The sequence below is a fragment of the Macrotis lagotis genome, chromosome 1, assembly GCF_037893015.1.
Source record: "Macrotis lagotis isolate mMagLag1 chromosome 1, bilby.v1.9.chrom.fasta, whole genome shotgun sequence".
In the NCBI taxonomy this organism is placed as follows: Eukaryota; Metazoa; Chordata; class Mammalia; order Peramelemorphia; family Peramelidae; genus Macrotis; species Macrotis lagotis.
In genome coordinates this window covers 273,283,564-273,298,862 of record NC_133658.1, presented here as the reverse complement: position 1 = coordinate 273,298,862, position 15,299 = coordinate 273,283,564, and the positions used below count along the sequence as shown (strand labels likewise).

Genomic DNA, 15,299 nt, shown 5'->3' with positions numbered 1-15,299 from the left:
ATGAAACTTACATCCCCTGATTTTACTCTGATTAACAGCTCTGGGTTGGCCATCTATTTTCATTCAATAGGTTTCCCCAGTATTTTATTTAGGGTATACACCACAATGGTTTTGGAATAAGATGTTGATCTAGAGTCACTAAGGGAAATAGGGGTTCTGGGGTGATCTGTTTGTTGAGTGGTCTCTAGAGGAGCATGATGGATAACTATACTAAAACAGAAGTTTATTGGGATCTGATGTTGGGCAGGAGCTGGGATAATAATAAGAAAATAGATGTAGACTATGGATTAGTACTTTGTTGCAAAATAAAAGTTAAAAAGACATTTTAAAGGAAGACTGGATGAATGTTTCTTTGAGAACATTTGCAGCTCAAGAACCTTGCAATAACGCACTAAGACAAAAACTCCTGCGTTCCTAAACCCCGTTAGCAGCTCCGGGGCATCGCCCCTTTAAGAAGCGGTCCCTTCCCCGGCTTCCCTTCCCTCCCACCCACCCAGGCCGAGAAGCCCTGTAGCGGGACGGCTCTCCGCCGCCCACTCCCCTCCCCAGCAGCGGGAATAGGCGGAGCAGCTGTTATCTGGCGGCTGCCAGGGCTGGGGAGGCGGAGAGGGGGCGGGGGCTCTGGGAGCGAGAGAGTCCGGCCAAGCGGCCAGGGGAAGGCAACTGGCAGCCGGAGGCCAGGGGCATGGTCCGGGACCGCAGGCTCTGAGCCGGGGCAGCAGCACATCGGGACTTGGGCCGAGCCGAGCGGCCCTGTGCGCACCGGGACCATGGCATGCTGCACCGGCCGCTGTACCCTCATTTTCCTCTGCACTTTACAGCTGGTAAGCAGCCCCGTCCACTCTTCCCCGATAAGCCTCCGGGAGCCAGGGGAGGAGGGTCCGGGGCGCCTGCCTCCGCGTCTTCCCAGAGGGCTCTTCTGTCCAAACTTTCGGGGCCTCCGCGGTCAGGGGCTGCTCTACTCCGGCTGCCTAAAAAGGGGAGGGGGCGAAGGGACAGGTGGCGCCCAGGTTACAGCAGCGCCGGGGAGCACCGCCTGGCGAACAAAAGCGCAGTCCCTCCGGGCCAGACGGAAAAACGGGGAGCCCCTTTGTTAGCGTGTGGGGGACCCGGGCCGGTGAGAAGAAGAATGCTTCCCCCTAGAAAGCTGGGGCTCCGGAGTGCTTGTCTGGCCATCCATCCTCAAGGAAAAGGAATTGCGGGTCGAACTGGTGTCCGAGAGATTTGGACATTATTGTTCCTGGTCCTCCTAACTTTGCACCTTCCGTTTTTATGTTAAGGAAAGTCCGACAATAGATAGCTCAACAAGTACTGGGTTTTCTTAAAGCTTCAGTGTGAGTAGATGGGTGTCCTTGTGTGTACCGTTGATCGAAGCCATGTATGTATTTGCCAGTGGACCATACACACACACACACACACACACACACACACACACACACACACACACACAAATAGGAGTCGAATTCATTATTGGAAAGATCACTTTTTATTAACCCGAACCAGATCCAGAGAACTGTAAGTGGCCCTTAATCAAAACGTTTCCTTTCCTCAAAGACAACTGAGGCAAACCAATGAGGAAATGAGAATTATGTGAGCGGGTTCCCTCCGCGTTTCTGTGTGCTTCTGTGCGTTCGCGAATGTGTGAGTGTGCGATTGAGGGAGTGGGAGAAGCCAAAGGGGTGGGTGGTGCAGAAAGAGCCCAGTGTTTTGAGTCCCACTATTTGTGAGCCTCGGTGTGCTGGACAGAGAAACCACTTTAAAAGTAGCTAACATCTGGAGAAGGACATTAGACACACCGGTTAACTTAAGATTGTTTTCCCTCTACCTCACAAACTGTTTAAGAGGTTCATTTTGTTCCGTCCTCAAATAAGTCTCTGGATAGAATGCTTTAGAGAAAGAATCCGAGTTTGATAGCTTAACCTCTTAGAAAGCAGATTTCCAAAACTGAATCGACTTGCCTGTCAGCACAGGACTGGGATAAACAAAGGTTTCCCTATTTTGTGATTCTCTATTGGGCTTGGCTTGTATCTGGTGGTTCCCTGGCTTATCAATTGCTAATAGACTGGGGTTTCTCCCATCTTAAAAAGGAAATGCCCTCTCTTTGTTATTTCAGTTTTTGCCTGGACTGGTGTTTCTGCTAGGACCATTGTTATTTTCCCAGCTTTAGAAGAGAAAGACTAAGCCAAAAAAAAAAAAAGTCAGCATTGAGTTTTTAATGGAAATTCTGGTCCATCTCATAGTAATGCAGCTTATTTCCTGGAAGTTGTTTTTTTGGAGTGTGATGGTGTTGAGGGTGGGGTTGGGTCAAAAATAGTTTAGGAGGATCTCTAAGACCCATTCCAGTTCCAAATACTATGTAAAGAAGAGGTTGAATCAATACTTTTAAAAATTATTCATTTAATATGCATTAAATGATGAAAGTGGATAGAGGACCTACTATGTGGAGGATGCTAATTCCCAATTCCTTAAAGCATAACAAAGAAGAATAAGTCAACTCTTGCTCCTGCCTTCGAAAAACTTAGTCTAGTTAGGAAGCTAGGAAATCAGCATATTCAAAACTAGATATCAGTTTTAGAATAAAAAAATAGAGAGCTATATGAGGTGTATAGTGTTAAAATGCCAAATAAAAGTTGTAGAGAATAAAGTGCTTTGAGCTCAGAGAAGAGTATTCCAATAAGACTCAACTAAGCTCTAAAATTAGATTTTAATTTTATTTTGTATATCTCAAAATAATTTAATGCTGATGTCAAAATGTAATTTCATTACCAAACATTTTCTAAGTGCCTACTATGTACAAAGTATTATACTGAGGTCTATATGGAATACGAAGATGAACAAGACACCATCCCTATTCTTAAGGCACATATAGTTTAGTAAGGGGTCAAGATAAAGAAAAGACCCTTTCTTCCCACAACATCCCCCCTCCAGAATACATGCACATCTGCAATACAAAGCAGAATGTGGCACAAACTAAATACTACTGTAACACAAAGCAAAGGAAAGATTATTTTTAGCTGGAGTGATCTAAGAGGAGGTGGCATTTAAACTTATCCCTGAAAGATAGATAGGATTTCATTTAGGAAGACCATTCCACTTGGAGGTAACAGCCTGAGCAAAGGCATAGAGGTGGGGTTTGGGGATGGGAGGAAATTTGTTTGGTGTGAATTGTCCAGTTTCTTTTGGACTATAGGACAGGTGACTAGAAGCAAGTATCCTCCTTTGTAAAATGAGGAGGTTGGACTAAATAATCTCTAAGATCTCTCTCTTTCTGAATGCTATAATATCTTGGGAGAAGATTTAGAATGATCTTGAATGCAAAGATGAAGGATTTGGGATTTTATCCTGCAGTCAAAATGGAGAATGCTTTAGGAAAGGGGTCTGGCACCCCTTATAGGCTAGTCTGAAGAGGGAATGGGAAAATAAAAGGGGGTTAGTTATGGTATGATATAATAATGACTTGACCTAGAGTAGTGGCAGAAGACTTACTGAATGTTGTTTATTTGTGCAGAAGAGGGGAGAAAGAGGAGTCAGATGTCTTTTAACTTCTAGTCAGTCTATGAGCAAATATTTATTAAGTCTCAACTTTATGCTAGGTCCTGGTGATTCCAACCCAAGTTGATGCCATTAACATAAGTAGGTTAGTCTGAAATTAAATAAATAAAAAAACCTAAATAAATGAATGATGAATAGTTTTGGGTAGTAGGGAAGGGGAATTTAAAAAGATGAGTTTAAGTGTGTTGAATCTGAGGTGCCAGTTGGATGTAAATAGAGATGCCCTTACATGCAGTTGCAGTTGAAAGTACAGGACTGGATTAATATGATCCATATGAGGACGAGAGATACTGATTTGAGCATCCATCTATCTTCCAAATCAATGAGTAACTGAGCAAAGATGGGAATTGAAGAATGTGGTCTTGGTAATTCAGTTCACCTAGGGGCATCTACTTTTAAATTGCCAGAGTCACTAGCATTAATAATTTCAGAAGGCTTTAAACAATGTTAAGAAATAATTCAAAGTTACTGAGTGTGTGATTTGTAATTCACTGAAAGAGTAGTTGATAAGGGGTTGTGATGTCAGATTCTGTTTCCTTGGACTCATTTCTTCTGTGTTACCTGTCCATGATATTGTCTGGGTCCTTGTGATCCTGGTTGAGGCTGGGTAGTTATTTTCTGCCCAGGCAGACAGCACATTGAACATGTACCAAGGCTGCCTTTGAATGAGCTATTGTTCTAATAGATAATTGCCGTCTGTCGGTTAAATTCACCAGTTCATCATCCTGCTTTGGGAGGAAGGAGAAGAGGGCTTTACACCAACCACTGCTCTCAGGTCACTGGGATTCGATGTGGTGGAGGGAGGGGGGATAAAAAGGAAAGGAGTTTGCTTGACAACCGTGGGAGTTTTCTAGTTACCAAGATACAAGACAAAGACCCCAAGCATTTCTTCTTGGGAGCCTCCTCCCCAAAGAATAGGGTGAACTTTGTCATTCTGAAGCCAGGCTGAGGCTGGATGCAATAGATTTAGAAATTTCCCAGGATTCTTACCTCAATACAGTGATGAGGTAAGAAATCTAGTAGAGAAAATTTTAAAATTCACCTCTGGGCTGGGGTTCTGAAAATTCAGAAGAAAATCATGTATCCTTTGCATAAGCAGTTGCCAGCACCTTTTGGGATTACAATACCTCTTTTTGCCTCATATGTGTTAACAGTTCCCATTATCTTGTCATGATCCATTGAGTGTATTGGCATTAAGAATAAAGACTTCCCCAGCCTTTCTCCCACCCCCCCTACCAACTCTCCACAGTGGCCCCTTTTTACCAATAACATCAACTCTTAAGTTGAAGTATCTCCCTTCCAAATTGCCTTGCAGTTCTTTTTAAACTTTTGGGTCTTTTCATTCATTACTTATGCCAGTAAGAAAAAAAACTCCAAAGAGAGTGCCAAAGTGAAGAAAAATCAGGATGTAGACTTGTAAGCATTTTAATAAAACAGTCAATAGAATTCTTGCAGCAGAGGGCTCTGAGTGGTCAGAGTCTTCACTATTATTTCCAACATGAAATAAGATGCTATATTTTGTCCTGGCTATTCTTTCCCCTCCTTCCAAAGCTAGAAGTCTCTTGAGGAGTGAAAGGGCCATCAAATTTGAGAAACGACCTGCAATGGCTGAATTTTTGTGTGGATACCAGTAATACAAGTCACAAAGTTGACAGGTCAGAGGCAATAAGCAATACAAAGAGCAGAAGCAGAGTCAAAACGTTGTCCGTAGTAAAATTTAAGGGAATATTTAAGAAGCAGAGTCAAGGATTAGGATAATGTAGTTTTGGGTGGAGGTAGGTAGCAAGATACCAGGTTTTATATAGTTCCCTAAATTTGCCATATTCTGTTATTACTAATGTGGATGGTTTTATGCCCAACACCCCTTCCTCCTTAGCTCCTTTCAAATTTCTTTTAACTGAAGATTTCTCTCATTGTCCTCTATAATAACAGTAAACTCTAAGCAATGTCAGAAAAGGGGGATGGTGATATGGAAAGAACTATCCTCCATAGGATGTAGGCTATTCTGGGTTCCAATGTTATTGATTATCCATGAGAATATGAAATCACTTAGCTTTTCAGAGATTTTTTGGATATGGAAAATGAGAATAATAATACATCATTTATTAAGTGCCTATTACATTTTATGCTAACCACAATGGATACCCAGGCAGTAAACAAAGCAGTGTCTGTTAATATGGAACAACATATACATAGTTAAGCAAATATACACTATATAGTACGTAATAGAGAGTGATAGGTAGAGTACCAATCATTTGGGGCTCAGGAAAGGTCTCATGTAGAAGGTGGTATTTGAACTGAAGTAGGGAGGAAACCAGGACTTTTAAGAAGCAAAGGGAAGGAGGAAGTGAATTCTATTGGGATTGGGGTCAGGTAGTTCATGTAAAGGCACAGAGATGGATTATCAAGGATGAGGAGAGGCAGATAGGTCAGTATGGATAGAATATAGAGTGTGTGAAGGGATCTAATATCCAATAAACCTGAAATGGTAGACCAGTCAGATTATGAAAGGCATTTAAGGACCAAACATAACCCCCCCCCCCCCAACAAAGTTTGTATTTTATCCTAGAGGTTGTAGGGATTTACTGGAGATATTTGAACAGGAATTGACTTGATTAGACCTTAATTTTGGCAGTTCTATTGGAGATGGATTGGAGAGGGAAGAGACTTACAAGCAATTAGAAGCATTTATGCATATCTCCCTTTCAAGATTATCATGAAGAAATTATTTCTTAAACCATAAAGAAATAAGCATTATTTTTTTTTTATCAAAGACAGTATATTATTTATCCTTAAATTTATGAAAACAGACTGGAGTAAAACAGACAATTTTGTTAATTCTTATTTAGACAATTAGGGTGCAGCTAGCCAGTGTTGGCTTCTTCACAAAGAGGCTAATTTTTAAAATTTGATCAGATTTTGATAGATGACTTTTTCAAGAAAGGTCACTTTATGATCAGTCCAGCCCTTATTATATAAGGTCTTTTAGGTGGCACAGTGGGTACAGTGCCAGGCCTGTGGTTAAGAAGACCTAAGTTCAGGGCAGCTAGGTGGTGCAGTGGATAAAGCACCGGACCTGGTGTCAGGAGTACCTGGGTTCAAATTTGGTCTCAGACACTTAATAATTACCTAGCTGTGTGGCCTTGGGCACGCCACTTAGTCCCATTTGCCTTGCAAAAAAAAAGAAACTAAAAAAATACAGGTAAAAGAAGACCTAAGTGCAATCTGATACTCAGATACATGACCCTGAGCAAATCACTTGGCCCTGTTTTACTCAGTTTCCTTATCTGTAAAATGAGTTGGAAGTGGAAATGGAAAACTACTCCAACTGTCTTTGCCAAGAAAACCTCAAGAGAAGTGGTAAAGAATGGACATTACTGAAAAAAGACTGAACAATAAAAACCTTTAATAGGGTGTATAGAATTTTATGGAATTCTTCGATTTCACTCCTAGTTCTTCCATCGTGAAAACCCATTAACTTTGCCTTTGTATGTTCTGGTCCTTACTTAGTATAGGTTATAGATTCTGTGTCCATTATTTCTGTTTGATTTTGACTTTAGGAGCTTGTATGGGCTCTCTGGGCATGCCTTTGATTTTGAGAATCCAGGACAGCACAGTTCTCATAGTACATAGCTGGTTTTGAATCTTGACTTTGTCACTTAGCATCTAGGTGACTTTGGCTAAGTCCCTTCTCTTCTCTACAGTTAGATCCTAAATAAACATACATTTTGAAAAGGTAATGTGATAGGTTGGAAAGCACACCAAAGCCTGGCTTTCCTTGTAGCAGAGCAAGGAGAGACTGGACCATTGGCAAGACAAGCATCAGAACAAACCAAATCTTTATCCATGTCCTCCTTGACTCCATAGTATATCTTTAACTGTCTTCATAATGCATGTTCATTCAGTCTTCAATACTTTCCTTGTTTTTATCACTGCTTCAGTTTTTTAATTTGTGAAATGAAGAGGGTGGTCTGGCCAGGTTGTCCTTCACATAAATCTTTGTCTCATCTTTCTTTGTTTTGACTGGCCCCATATTTGAAATGTACTCCTTCCTCTACTTTGCCTCTTGGAATTCCTAGTCTTCCTCAATATTTAGCTCAAGGATTTCCTTATGTATGAATTTTTTTGTTGATCTCCATAGCTCCTAATGCCCTCCTTTCCTTGAGATCCCCCAATGATTATTTTGTAAATAAGATGTGTATATCTTTGTGCATAATGTTTCAACTGAGTAGAGTGTATGAGCTTCTTGAGGGAAGGGTTTTTTTTTCACTTTTTTCCTTTGTATTCTGCATAGTACACAGTAGGCACTTACTAAATGTTTGCTTATTGATTTATTGGACTTTAATGATCCATAAATTCCCTTCCTTCTCCAATATTCTCAGATACTGTAAAAGTTATGACTCTGCCTTTTCACAGGGGAGGGAATCTGCCTCAGCATTCATTAGTTATTTACCCTGTACAAAATCTGGGCTTGCTCACATAACACAAATTATTTTAGTTTCCTTTTAATAATAAACCTAGGCCCCCATGCATGTTTATTATTTATCTAAAATCCATAATGGAAAGTCCTCTTTGTCTAATGAGGTGACTTCTAAATGTATGATTCCCCAAGGGGGAAGAGAACCCTTAGATGCATGGATCAGTTATTTGGCATTAAAGCTTGTAATAGAAAATAAGCTTTCTTTTTGGACTGAAACAGCCTTAGAGTGCTACTTAACAATACATATATTCAGCAGGGAGAGCTTCTTAAAAGCAATCAGAATGGGGGATGGGGGAATATAGTGATTCCAGCAGATTTCCCACATGAATTCATCCTCTTTCACCATCCCCCTTCCCATGCCTCCAACTGGGATCCATTTGGCTGCCAAGATCTCATTTTGCTATCTTGATTATTATCATTATTAACAATAATACTGTTTATGATTATTGTAACACAATTTTTCAGCTCCTTACAAGTAATGGATTTGCTAATGGAGGAGGAGGAGGGGGCACAGCAGAGTCTTTCAAAGACCCCTTCTCTACTTAATCAAAGGTAAGCCAGAGAAATGTGGTTTGGAGAGAGGATTTGAGCAGCTAACTTAGGGTTTGATGGGGATGTAGTGCTGTCCACCCTTCTACAAGTACTGGACTAAAACAACCAACTCTTCTCTGGTTGTCATTTCTAGTAACCCAGTTGCTGAGTTGACTTGTACCTGTAGGGGTAGAATTTGGGTTCTAGGAAGTAAGAGGATTACGACTGAGGCCTCAAATAAAAGAAGGAAGAAACAATTATTAATTAAGCTCCTACTATGTACCAGATACTTTATAAACATAAACTCATTTGATCCTCACAACAATTCTGGGAACTAATGCTATTATCCTCATCCACATTTTACAATTTGGGAAACTGAGGCAGAGAGGTTAACAGTCACCATTATCATATAGCTAGTGAATTTCTAAGGCCAGATTTGAACTCAGGTCTTCCTGATTCCAGGCCCAGCGCTCTATACACTATGCCACCTAGATGCCTTTTAAAACGAGTCAAATGATAAGACTATGCCTATGTTGCCTATGTTAGGCTAGATTGGGAATGAGGAAGACCCAAATTCAAATTTTGACTCGGGCTTTAGCTATGTGATCTGAGATGAGTTCACTTTTCTCAACTTTAGTTTCTTCTTCTGCAAATTGGGACAATAACAGCTTTACAGTGTTGTGAGGATCAAATGAGATGACATATGTAAAGTACTTTTTGAACTTTAAAGCACTATGTGAATGCTAACTGTTGTTATGATTGTTTATGATAATATCTTTCCTTCAAAGAACTAGAGGGCAAAGGAGATTGTTGAAGTCTTGGGACTTTATGTCATTGTTACTGATTATAGGTTATAGATCTTATCTCAGAAACTCCCTTTATGGATACATAGATAGAATAAGCATATTACTAAGATTGATTTGGGGTTTTGGAGGGGGTTGTTTGTTTTGGTTTTTATGCAAGGCATTGGGGTTAAATGACTTGCCTAAGGTCACAACAGTTAGGTAATCATTAAATGTCTGAGGTCTGATTTGAACTCAGATCCTCCTGAATCCAGGGCCAGTGCTCTATCCACTATGCCACCTAGCTGCCCCCTAAGATTATTTAAAGAAGAAAAAAAATCCAATAATCCATTTAGGGACTTGTAGAATTCAAACTAACCTTGATGGCCCTGCTAACTGGACTTGAATCTATCATAGTGGCCCTCCTTTAATAAAACTGAAACTGAAAATCTTCCCTTACTATACGAATAAGTGACAAGCAGTTATTCTGCCTTCAAAAATATTTGATTGATTAAAAAAATTCACTACACAGTTAATGAAACTTTTAATGATTATGACAAATTTTTCTCACTTTCCTCCAACCAATTCCATGGCATAAGGACATTTTGTAAGTGAAGAATGGGAACCAAGTAAATGACTTACTTAAGGTCAACATAGTAACAAAATCTCATAGCTAGGGCTCAGAAAATAGAACTGGATTTTGAGTTGGGAAATATTGGTTCAAATTCTGGCTCCGTTTTTTATTATCAATGTCACCAAGCAAGTTACTTTCTTTAAAAGTTTCAGCTTCCTCTTCTGTAAAATGAGGAGACTGGCCAAGATGATCCCTGAGGTCCTTTCACTAGCTAGAAATATATGATCCAGGTACAGTTTTCTCTCTATTGCCCAACAGGATCTCTATGTTCAGTAGTTAGTTCCCTTAAAATGCATAAAATAGAATCTAATTTATAAAATTAAATTTGCACATACCTTTTTTCAAATATATATATATATATATATATATATATATATGTATGTATATCTCTTTTGCTAATGAGGTCCACCTTATGCATCTATCTTAGCTTATTCTATTATATAGAAAAGGATATTGGATAGAAAGGTCTGGTAGGAAACAGAAAAAATGAATATTGAACTATCAAATTTGTTATGTATTAGGAGAGTCTTCTCCACCAATACTGTGCATTAGCTTAGGCAAAAGAAGAGAAAAACAGAGATCTTGTGAATTTGATCAGGGTGGGTAGAAAACCCAGAATTAATTTCTCCCAAATTTGTGTAATTTGGGAGATTTGCCTTCTTTATCAGGGTAATATCCTAACATCTCCTTCTTAAACCTGACTATCATCCAGGCTGCGTGCAGTTGGTGTACTGAAGCAAAATTGTCCCAGGTGATTCTGGTCCTTGAGACACTCTTGGAGAGCTCAGGAAACAGGAACTGGAGAAAGAGTATAGGGTGTGTATCACATGAATGAATAAGTGCTACTGGGAGAATCACATTTGCCTAGCTATCAGTGGTTAGACCCATACCCATAAAACACCTGAATGTAGAATTTTTTTGGTTTGGTTTGTTGTTAATAATATCTAGCAAATACAGAGGATGCAAGGCTACACGCTCCAAACAGTGCCAGTCCTAGCCCTGAAGACAAAGCATTATGTATAAAAACAAGGAAAATCTCTCTGTTCAGTATTATCTAGGTCTGAGTAGAGATAGTGATTAAGGATAGTATTCAAGAAGGAAAGAGGAATTGTACCTTTTCTCCATATCCTACTGTAGGTAAGAAGAGAATATTCCAAAAGAGGAAAAAAATAGTGTGAACAAAAGAACTAGATTGGTATTGAACATGTTATGTGTTGTATACAAGAAAGGAGATTGGTCTGGCTGACAGACTATTCTAGGGTGACATAATTAGAGTGGACAACTAGGGATTTGCTGCAGGGTAGAAAATTTAGAGGGTATTAACAGTATTTTCTTAGGGTTACTTCCTTCCCTTCCTTTGACCCAGCCTTGGCCTTTTGGTCATATCCAACTTCCTCTACCACCATCTCGTCTTTGTACTAGTGGTATATTTCTCTCCTCAGTAGTTAACACTTTCAGCAAAGAATAACATCAGGATATCTTGAAATATACTTCTATTTCCTACTGGTTACATCTATTTTTCCTGCATTGGGCCTATTTCCTCTGGACTATTCACTAGATGATCCTCCTCTTCATATTCCCATCCTCTGTCTACTCCCTACCTTGTCACTTGCCTTAGGTATAATTATTGCAAATTATGACTGATTTGGGGAAGCAATTGCATATAAAGTAGATTGACATCAGATTAGGGTCTTAAATGTCAGGCTAAGGTGTCTGGAGGTTGTTGATCAGGGAAGTGATTTAATGAAAGTGTTTTTTTAGGAAAATTAATAAGGTAACCTATACAGGATGGATTGAGTTGGGAGAAGAAGAGAGACAGGAAGCTAGTTAAATTATGCTATATCAATATAAGTGCTGGAGTTTTTGCTTTGTTGGATAAGATGTAACCAGACATAGTAGCTACATTCTGAAAATCTGAGACATGGTCCACCTTCAATTGGAAAAGAAAGAACTGGGGCAGCCAAGTGGTGCAGTGGATAGAGCACCAGCCCTGGTGTCAGGAGGACCTGAGTTCAAATTTGGACTCAGACACATAATAATTACCTAGCTGTGTGACCTTAGGCAAGTCACTTAATTCCATTGTCTGGCCAAAACAAACAACCCCAAAACAAAAAAGAAAAAGAAAGAACAAGGTTTGTGGGCTGTGTGTGTATGCCACATATGTGTATGTATGCTGTACACGTGAACACATGTGGCATGTTAAAGTTGTAGCCCCTTAAGGATAAATCAAATTATTCAATCCATGTGAAATCAAGCTCCAGATCCTTGAAATGGCAAATGACTGTTTTTGGAAATGACTGATGAATTCTGTATGAATCTCAGGACTCAACTTGACTAGAAATTTCATTTATTTATTTATTTTTGTCCAGCAGCTACTTTGCAATTTATAATCTTGGAGAATTGCCTAAGGGCATTAAGAGATTAAGTGACTTGTTTAGGATTACATAGCCAGTGTGGTTTAGAAATGGGATTTGAACTCTGATAATGATCTTCTATCCATGCTGCCTATCAAACTTGAACCTCTAGTAACCCCAAATTGAATATCATCATAGCAAGCACAAGCATATAACCAAATGCACTTATTTATGTGTGCACACAAGGGCAACAATATTTTTGTAATTTTAAGCTTTCTGTGGAGATATAATTTTTAACTTTTACAGAAATCCAAGTTCTAAACAAGAAAAGTTATGTTTTTGTGTTTGAAAGAATTTAATCGGAGTACCATAGCATCTTAGAGGTGGAAGGGACTTTGTGGATCTCTAATTGAAACGCCTCTTTTTTACAGATAAACAGGGACTTGGAGAGGGGGCAGCAACTTGCCCATGGTTGTACTGCCAGTCATTGACAGAATTAAGCTTCAAAAAGGCTACATGAGCCTCAGGCTAGTGCTTTTCCTACCTCAATCATGCAATATAATAGAAGAATTTTCTACCTCAATTTCATTTGGGGTTTGTGCAGTATCTTTTATAAATTCATTTCTCTCCCACTAACCCAGTCTGAAATGACTTTTTCATTTTTACTGAGTTTCTAATTTAATCTGAACCTTCATTTGGCATCATGTACTACCTGTTGTTAACGCTATTGTTGAACCTTGTTCAGTCATTGAAGCAGTGCATGAGAAGCCATTGTTGGCTGATAATCTTCCAGGTGGGTAAAATAAATAACTTTGACCTCTGTAACAAGCTTAGACCTTCCTGCCACAGTCTCTCCTGGTCATCAGATTGCTGTCTTATATTCTAGTGTATCTATGATATATGCCTCTACTTGGCTTTTCTTGTAGCCATAAACTTGCCTGCTTAGCTCCTAGATCAAACAAAATGGGGACAAGAAAGCATCAACTCTTAAGTTTTGTTCTTGAGCTTCATTTCTATCAACCTCTGAAATAGCAGTTTTCCTTTCAGACCAACTTCAAATAACCCAAATCTGAGAGGAAGCTTGGCTAGCCCTACCAACCTCCTTCTTCTAGCCTCCCCCCTCTCCTTAGCCTCATTTCCCAGGCTTGCCCTGTGTATGCATTGGGGGTAAATACTGCCTGCTGGGGGAGGTTGGCAAAGAAGCCAAATCACGTTCTGTGACCCTGGGAGACAGAGTAGAGTGGGGCTCAGCATCTGTGTTTCTATTAAAAACAAGAAGTCAGGTTGAATCCTTTCAAACAGACTAGAACCTGACACTCCCTGGCAAACCTTTGTTCCAGAATGCAAATGCCAGGGCCAACAGAGTTATTGTCAGTCAAAGGATAGAATGAAGGTCATGATTTTTTTTCAAAGCTCTTCAGTGGATGTTAAGTCATCATAAGATTATAGATTTAAAAAGGAATGAACCTATGAGGTCATTTGAGTTATTATCTTCTAATTTTACAGATGAGGATATTGAGGGCCAAAGAGGTTAAAATATAGCTTACCTGGAGTCATATAGCTGGTGACTGGGACAGAATTTGAATCCAGGGTTTCCTCATTCTGCTGTCTCTTCACAAGACCCACAAATCTATCTTAAATTAATGAAATCTGAACTGTGGTTTAGAAAACACAGTAAAGTAGGGATGGTATTTTCTGTTCTAGGATACTGCTTTTCCCTGTACCAGGATCCTTAATCTCCAGAAGCATCCTCCAACAGGCAAATTATAACTCCATTACTTTAGTGAGGTATATGGTCTTCCAGATGGAGATATCTGATGACCCACATATCAGCCATGTGCTAAAATTGCTACAATCCTTATAAAAGTTTGCTTGTACATTCTTCCTTCAAGCCTATGGGTTTTAATTAGTTGGTTTATCATGGGACTGACTAATAACTTTGAAAACTTCTGACAACCAAAGTGCCTTTGTGAGTCAGTCAGTCTATTGGCTATGCTGGTGACTGGGCATCGGGGTCATTACCCTGGTGGTTGCTGTTGGACATCAAGACAGCTGCTTCAGGGACAGTGCATCAGATACAGCTGTGCTACTGGGCAGACAAACTCAAGTGCCAGATTTCATTCCAAGATGAGAATGAAGACTTGATTTGGTTGTTATTTTTAATAATTCCTGCCTATTCTCCTCCCCCCCAACTTCTTTCACCCCTCTTGCCTGCTCTCTAGGTGAATTAAAGATTTGTGATTGCTCTATCAGCTTCCCAGCTCTGCTCCTCATCTAGTAGTGATATGGGAGCTGTGGCCCCAAATGCCATCTGCCACCCTTTAATGAAAATATAATGTGGAAATCAATGTACCAGCTTGCCTGACACCTGATTAAAGAAATTATATATGGAGAGATAGATATAGGGTCAGATTTGGGGTTTTGGGTTTTTTTAATTATTTTTTTTATTTTTGTATTTTTGACTAGGCTATGCCAGCAGTCAAATACACAGTCAGATACTCAGCTCCCAGGAAGTAAAGGTCGATATTCTGCTTGGCCTTAGAGGGCAAAATAAGAGCTATGGGTAGAGATTAAAGAAAGGCAGATTTAGTGCTTGTGTAAGGATAAACTTTCTAATGGCATAGTAGAGAGTGCTGGCTCTGAAGTCAACATACCTGAACCCCTAGGTTCAGATTCAGTCTCTGATTCTGATCCACTAGGGTGACCTTGAGCAAGGTGCTTAACCTTTTTGTTTGCTCATTTGTAAAGAGAGGGGGTTGGACTCGAGTCTTCTGAGGTTCCTTCTGGCTCCAGATCAATGATCCTAATAATTTAGCACTACCCAGAAGTGGATTGGGCTGTCAGATGTCACAGTGAGTTAGAGGGAAATCTAAATCTATAATCTTGTGATGATTTTACACCAACTGAAGAACTTTAAAAAACAAACAAAGAAGAACCATGACTTTTCTTCCATCCTTTGCACTGGC

The 15,299-nt window shown here is 39.8% G+C and overlaps 1 protein-coding gene across 3 annotated transcripts in view; it reads left to right on the top strand.

Moving 5' to 3' along the window:
* The first annotated feature begins 658 nt into the window (after positions 1-658).
* Positions 659-15,299, top strand: part of NKAIN4 (sodium/potassium transporting ATPase interacting 4) — a 120,292-nt gene continuing 105,651 nt past the window's right edge. For 2 of the 3 annotated variants that reach the window (XM_074210459.1, XM_074210458.1), the window contains exon 1: positions 659-824. In XM_074210459.1, the coding sequence (XP_074066560.1) occupies positions 771-824 (54 nt within the window). In that variant the 5' untranslated portion in view covers positions 659-770. The remainder of the gene's footprint in view (positions 825-15,299) is intronic. The other variant, XM_074210457.1, reaches the window with a different exon arrangement.